Source organism: Falco rusticolus, chromosome 3 (assembly GCF_015220075.1).
Source record: "Falco rusticolus isolate bFalRus1 chromosome 3, bFalRus1.pri, whole genome shotgun sequence".
Taxonomy (NCBI): domain Eukaryota; kingdom Metazoa; phylum Chordata; class Aves; order Falconiformes; family Falconidae; genus Falco; species Falco rusticolus.
The window spans coordinates 10488533-10495850 of record NC_051189.1 but is presented as its reverse complement, the minus strand read 5'-3'; the positions used below and the strand labels follow the sequence as shown (position 1 = coordinate 10495850).

Below are 7318 nucleotides of genomic sequence, written 5' to 3'. Positions count from 1 at the left end.
CAGAGCTGTAAATTGTCAAGAGTGTGTGTGCTGTGAGTGTATCTGTCAGCGCTGAGGAAGCTGCCGCTGTTCTGCCCAGGTGGCTGTAAAATGGACTTACACCGGCATGACTCGTAATGCTGTAGCACGCCTGTGTTCAGTGTTTGTACTGGTGCAAACCCGTGCATACCTGTTACAGCCATATGCCTCAGAAACGCGGGGCTTGAAACCTAGCTTTCTGATGCAACACTTTTTGGGTGAAGCAATTTCCTCTGTATAACTGCTGTAATTAAGTTTATTAGGAATTCTGGCTCCCTGACAAATGGATGTATGTGTATTAGGAGGCACCGGGAAAGTGCTAGACTGAAGCCTGAGGACATAGGTGGAACTGAGGCACGGCCAGCTTCAAGGTGTGCTAAGATGACAGGCAATTGTATTGCCTTTGCAGCTGCTGCTCTGTTCCTAGGCCAGCCTGCATCGTTTCTGCTCAGCCTGGGCTCTTGCAGCGTGGCCGGCTGATGGGATCCCAGGGTGTTTGTCACTGTGGCTATATTCCACCAGGCACTGTCAGAGGGCACAGGAACCTGATGATGCTCCCAGAGGGTTTTTGACAGGGTCAGTGTAACTACCCAGGGGTGGTGGATCTCCTGGAGTGGAGCAAGCAGCTGCCCCACAATCAGGACCAGGCCTGAGGGCAGGATGGGCAGTTGGGGCCATGTGAGCCCAGCAGCAGGAGACAGGCAACGAGCAGGAATTGCTGATCTTTGTTCTCTCAGAAAACAGGCAGTTTCAAATTCTGAAAACCACAGCATGCACAGCATTGTTCCTTCTCTCTAGAGGAAATGGGCAAGGCATGGCATTTCTCCGAGAACCCTTTAACTTCTAATACTCAGTTCTTTGTGATTTCTGATGTACTCAGCCTACAAGAGTAGCAGTTGCAATACTACAGCCTGTCCAGAAGTATAGATCTACTCTTTCTTTTACAACTAGTGGTAAGCTTCTAGTGTTTGCTTTTTTGAAAACACAAATATTTAGTTCAAAAGAAGAATAAAAGTAAAAATGTTTCCTGTGATGAAAGCTCCTCTCTTCTGATAAACTTAACTGGTACTGTCACAGAAGAGATCACAGGCAGGAGAGAATTTCTGGCCCTAGCAAGACATTTAATGTATTCTTGGAATAAGCTTCTACTGAGGGAAAATAATTTGCAAGAGTAAATCATCTTCTCAATCAATTTTAACATATTTTATAGTTTAAGGAACACTGTTTTCACTTCCAAACCCAGGTCTATTATGCAGTATTTATTTTGATAAACTCTGCATTCTTTCTTGTATCAACAACTATGAAATCTTTTATTTGCTTCAACAATAGTAATTGAAGTAAGATTTGCATGGCAGGTTGGTAGAACTGGCACAAATGAAGAGAAGCTCTTAGGTATAGCGATAGCCACTTCTGTGTATCGACTGACAGCAAACATCCCTCCTAATGGTTGACAGCATCCAGAAGTCAGGAGGTAAATAAATTTGGATTGGAGAAGTAGCATCAGCTTCTCAAGACCGTGACCCTGAACAAGATTGGCACCTTGTCTATTCCTGTTTTTTTAAACAATTAACGATGATGATGGTGGTATGTCAGCGACTTCTCCAAGCATGTTTACCAAACAGCCCATAGATAAAACTGAACCTTCCTGCTGCACGAGCTGAAATGTATAAATTATGTCATTCCAAGGATGCCTTGCTAAGAGCAGCTAAATTCTTTGTAAACAACTTGGATATGGAAAAAATCAGAAATGCTACATCTCAGATACTCTGTGTGTGTGTAGCTCTACATATTGGAGTTGTAGTTCTCTCATATTTCTTGTCTTCAATTAAGTTCACCTTTGCTGGGAGGGCAGGGACATGACATTGGTAGTGTGATGTAGCAAGCCTTTAGGGACTGAGGGGCAGTGTCACAGATTAAGGAGGTGGAGGATTCCTCATAGCAAGCCTTGTAAAGGCTACGTACACTTACAAGGGCAGCACGTGCTGCGCTACCATGCTGTGGCTGGCTAGTAAAACCAGGCCATCTTACATCAGAGCTACACAAATAGCAAAAGCTTTACTTGCACATACCTTGTGGAGTGGAATTGCTCAGCAGTCCTTCCTCTCTGTCTTGTTAGTGTAACTGACACACATCACATCATCAAGGAAACCTGTCCCATTACAACGCAAAGCACATGCACCTTTTCGAAAAAAAGCATATTATACAGCCTATGCTGTGTTCAGGGCTAGGCTTGGAGAACACAGACAAAATCAGGGCTTTGTTGCAAGTCTAACTCAGCACAAAGCAGAAACACAGCACATCACATATATTTTTTTTATTGCTGGACTTGGTTTTTTTTTTCCCAGTAAGTAGGCATGATTCCTTAAAGGCTGAGGTTTTTAATAACAGTACGGTTTTTAAGGTTTCTTTTTTTGCTGTGGATAAAAAGATACCTTTGATCAAAGTCTTGCCTTATATTACAGTATTTCTGTACAAAAATAAAAGTCCAAAATCAGCTTATTATTAGCTGGTATTCCCCAATTTATTTACAGGGTACTGTCAAAAACTTCATCAGGCAACCAGGTAAAATAGAGAACTTTGTATTAAAGCAGTTGCATTGTATAACTTTGCGTTCTCTAGTCCACTCTGAAGGGCTCTGACGTTTGGCAGTCAGTCTGGGTTGGAGAGTCCAGCCAGAATTATAAAAGAGCGATGTCTTTAAAGAAAGAATTAATATTAAAAACTTAAGCTGACATTATGGAGTACTGAACTGATAATTGTATTTCCATATTAGGGTAGTCTATAAATATTCTCAGCTACATCTCTTTATAATACAGCAGATGCAGAATGCAGAATTCTGCTACTTATATGGTAATACATATTTGCAATAGTAAAATCAATGTATGAAAATTTTGGAAATTACTTGTTAATAAAACTGCTTATAAAGTAACCATACAATTGTAACAACTATAACTCTGAACTATTACAATGTACAGAAAGACTGTTTACACCATTGCACATACTTATTCCCTTTGCTTCAAAAGACTTGTGAAATACAGAATAAAATTAGTCAAATTTGACTGACAGTTCAAATGTGCATGCACAATGTGCACATCTGTGGAAGCAAGAGGAAATTTCAAAATGTTGGCATCCATCAGGAAGGCTGCCAGCAGCTCTCCAAACAAATATGCCTTACTCCTCTTCCCTCTCCCTTCCCGCATGTATACAGGCCAGTAGATTAGTGCAGTATGGATGACTATAACTTTGTTTTCAGTGTTCTGAAGGGAAAAAAAAATCCTCTTGACTTTTATCAGCAATTTTAGGTCAATACAAGTTGGGTTTAATATTGTAAGGCACTTATTACTGCTTGTATGGCAGTGGATCAAGTCTTAAGGCATTTGTTACATCAACTGAAGATAATAATGCTTTGGAAAGTTTTGAACGAGCCAGCAGTTCTAGTATGTGACTATTTCAGCTGATTTTCCCCTCCCCGCCCCATGGTCTTTCTAAAACAACGTTTGAAGATATTTTCCATGGAAACTCTGGTTCTTGGTTAGCTTGTCATCAGATGTGATCAGTATCATCAGGTCGTTTTGAGGCCAAGCAGCAATATGTTCTATTTAGAGCACAGTAGAACTGGTTTTGTTTTCACCTGGAGCTGCCCTGACTTCCATGACTACTCACGGATCGAGAGGTGCTGTAGCGTTTTTTCACAATCATACTGATGTAAGCTTTCATCAGCTTTGCAATGTCAACCACCTGCCAAGAGAGTATAAAGAGCAAATTCTTCGTAAAGTAACAGCATGCAAATGAGTTTCTTTAGATGCTAACACTATAAAACTGTCAAACTTTAAACAGAATCCTTTTGTGGTTAAACAAATAAAAATACTTAGCACTTCATCTCATTATGTCTTCCCTTTAGCTTTACAGGGATCTTGAATAAATCTGTAACATTTGCAGCAATTACTAAGTAGCCTGGCTATCGGAACAGGAACAGTAACAAAATTCCTCCTTGCTCTTACCTCAGAAGTTTCAAAAAGAAGTTCTCTCTCATCCACCACAATCTTGTAGGTGTTGGCAAGCGGTGCACCAAATGACAAGATATGTTCATACTGAAACACCTCCAGAGGCCTTCCTTCCCCACGCTTGTAGACAGAAACTGCATCAGCACTGACTCCAAGCCACAACTCTTGTGGGAATCCCCCTTCTTTACACTGGAAGAAAAAATGTAAATTAACAGCAAAGGGAACAGCGGGAGCCACAGAACATTTACTGTTGACATTCTTGTCTGTGACCGTTTTTTAAAAAGCACATGTTGCTTGTTGTCCCTCTTTGAATGTAGCCTTCTACGCTTCGCAAACTTGTTTGCAACCCATCAGGCTAGCATTCTATCCCTCTGTATTTTATGGTTAACAAGTAGATTTGAATGGCTACAGTGCCTGCTAACAGAAATATGCTTTCAATAGCTAACGTTGTATTATATCAGCTGTCTGAGCATTGTGATACCGTATTTATGGCTTCACTGGTCTGTAATGAAATGTACGGTACAAAGTGTAGTTTGAATTTCAGGAGGTCTCACTCACCTCTACATCGAAGAGTGTTGAGCCATAGCCAGGCCATTCTTTAATCAAAGCCATGTACTTTGCCATAGCCTGCTCCTGGTTCATCCTCTGGAGTTTTTTCCATTTGTCAATAATACTAGTCCTGGCAGCTGAGATTTCCTCTTTGACCCACATGTCTAACATCTGATCCTCCTCAACCTTCTGTTTGCTGACAGAGCCGCTGCGAAAACTCCTTCGCAACGTTCCTTCAAGAAAGCTGGCTCGTTTCTTCTCAGCCTTCTCTGCTGCAGTAAACGTTTTGGTAGACTGTGTAATCCGAGACTTCAGCTTTTGCAGGGGATAGACCTCCTCGATTTCTGGCACGCTGGTGTGCAGGGTGTAATCTCCCTGAAGGTACTGAAGACGCAAAGCTGCAAGGACCTGGAGGGTTTCTTCAGGAGCAGGATAATGTCCTCTAATCAGTGCTTCATGAGCCTACAAATGGGAAAAAAACCCAGCTTTTTATGTACAAAACAGCCTTTGAAAGGACTAAGAGAGAAACGGGAAGATTTACTGGCAGGCAAACCCAGGATCTGAAATAAATGATCCATTACATAAATCAAATGTGGTAAATCCCTTGGCAAATTTCTTGAACTGGGTAAGACAGGGTTTACCAGAAGAACTGCAAGGCAATTGAGGAGCTTGCTACATGGGAATTACTGTTTCTAGTACAGCTCTTAGTGAGCTCACATATATAAGAGCAACTGAATTAATAAAGGAAAATAAAATGTGAAGGGGAGAAAATCAGGATCTAAACATCTGATTGGGAGGAAGCATACATGTTCAAGGGCATTAAGAAGAAATGAATACCTAGTCTTGCTTACTGCTATCAATAACCCAGATGTGAAAACTGACATTTCCACCCAAACAAGCAAAGCCCTAGGGCAGCTTTGTAATAAACCTCACTGAGGGAAAACAGTAACTATCTTCCATGGATCCCAGATAAATTAGTAAAATGTTTATGTGTTATAGTGGTCTGTAGCATCAGCTCTGAACCAAGATGACTCTTTCAAATCCTAGCTCTTTTCATACCTATTCAAACCTTTAGAAATGTGCACCAGCTAGGACTCACTTTTTTTTTTTCCTTATATATGGCACTAGTACAGGAAACAAACATGCCTCACGTCTGGAGATGCAGGAATTGCAAGCAGTTTAATAAACACACAGAGATAATGCACATGTAAGAGCTAGTTCATTTAGGTGTACGCTTAGGATGGAGATAAAATGTGCCTTTAAACATGCAAGATGGTTTACCTGAGATTGTACACATATGCATGCAGAAGAAAGCGGTGCCTTGTGGAAACAGAAGGACAGTATTTTAATGTGGAAGAACTAAAAGACTTTCTTCAGCGCCTTATGAATTACAGGATTCAGACTTTAAAATAATGGAGCTTACAGAACTAAAACTGATGACAAAAGGGAACTTTCTTAATTGGCTGGTCAATGACTGACGTTAAAAAGCAGGCATTCAGAAAAAAGAACAGAACTGATGTTAGAATGTAGTAAATCACAGCTTTAAGGTATTGCTGTAATAATTGCTTTATAACTGAAATACTACTGGCCTTGGCAAGATGTAAAGTATTTGGCTAAACACCAGTCAGAATGCTAAACACTAAACAGAATGCTGCATGAAAACAACCTGCTTCAGTGAACGTGCTTGTTTTAGCTGTTCATATGGAAGACTATCTAAATCTGCCTCTTAAACCAAAAATGTAATGTAAAATATCTGATGCTAAGCTGTCACGGATTTTCTTCTTACTGTCTCAACTTATCCCAAAGCAGAGCCAGTAACTGGCTGACTCCTCTATACGTAGAACCAGACAGACAGAACAGTCATCTATTGCCCAGATCCTTTAGCCGACAGTAAGCGGGTGTGGACTGAGCTGCAACAGCAGGCTCTAGAAGGAGACTTTTGGTAGACTCATGATGTAATAGGGCGCCTTAAAACCGAAGCTGTGAACAAGAAGAAACGCTATTACAGTGAAGATGTTTCTGATCCTGTAGAAGGGGAAAAGGCTTCGTATATACGAAAACTGAAATATGTCAGTTCTCAATTACATCAGGCTTGCTTACCAGCAAGGACGTCAGGTCTTGACAGTGCAAACAGCCTTACATAGAAATCTTTATCATGAAGAAGGTGTCCGCTGGAAGCAGTTTTAGCCATTTGCAATTCAGTAGAAAAGGAGAAGGTCCATAAAACTGCCATCAGTGAGAGTTTCTGAGCAACTACAGGACTTCATATAGTAGAAATCCAACTGCTGACACGTTTGATTTTCATTATAAATAAATTCCACTTATATTGTTTTGCAATATGGCCTCATTCTGAGCTCAGCACATTCATTAAGTGGATTTCTGCTCATCATAGCTGTTCTATGGTTACTGCTGAGGCTGGACTGATTTGTTTTACTATGGTGCCTATGAAATAATCCGTTTTTGAAAAGAGAAAAAGCTGTTGTTGGATTACTTCTGTACAGTTGCCAGCATGGGCCTCTAATCATTAACTTGCTTGCCATTTACACGTTTTTCACTTTATTTCTTGCACTTCCTTTAGAAAATTGTTTTGTAAGAGCAAAATTAAAAGCGCGTTATCATCCTGTTCTTTTTCATCCAGCTTAGACCCAGTTATCCAGTTTTCTACCACCACACATAAAGCTAATCACAAGTAGTGCAGAAGTAAGAAAAGCTGTAACACTAGGTAATCGTATGTGCTTCACTTATGT

General features: G+C 40.6%; 1 protein-coding gene across 1 annotated transcript in view; it reads right to left on the bottom strand.

The window, feature by feature from the left end:
- Positions 1 to 1118: 1118 nt before the first annotated feature.
- The window catches only part of MYO10 (myosin X), a 168725-nt gene continuing 162525 nt past the window's right edge, over positions 1119 to 7318 (bottom strand). The window contains exons 39-41 of the mRNA XM_037379036.1: positions 4581 to 5033; positions 4020 to 4211; positions 1119 to 3756 (exon numbers count right to left, since the gene is read on the bottom strand). Coding sequence (XP_037234933.1) covers positions 3646 to 3756; positions 4020 to 4211; positions 4581 to 5033 — 756 coding nt within the window. The 3' untranslated portion in view covers positions 1119 to 3645. The remainder of the gene's footprint in view (positions 3757 to 4019; positions 4212 to 4580; positions 5034 to 7318) is intronic.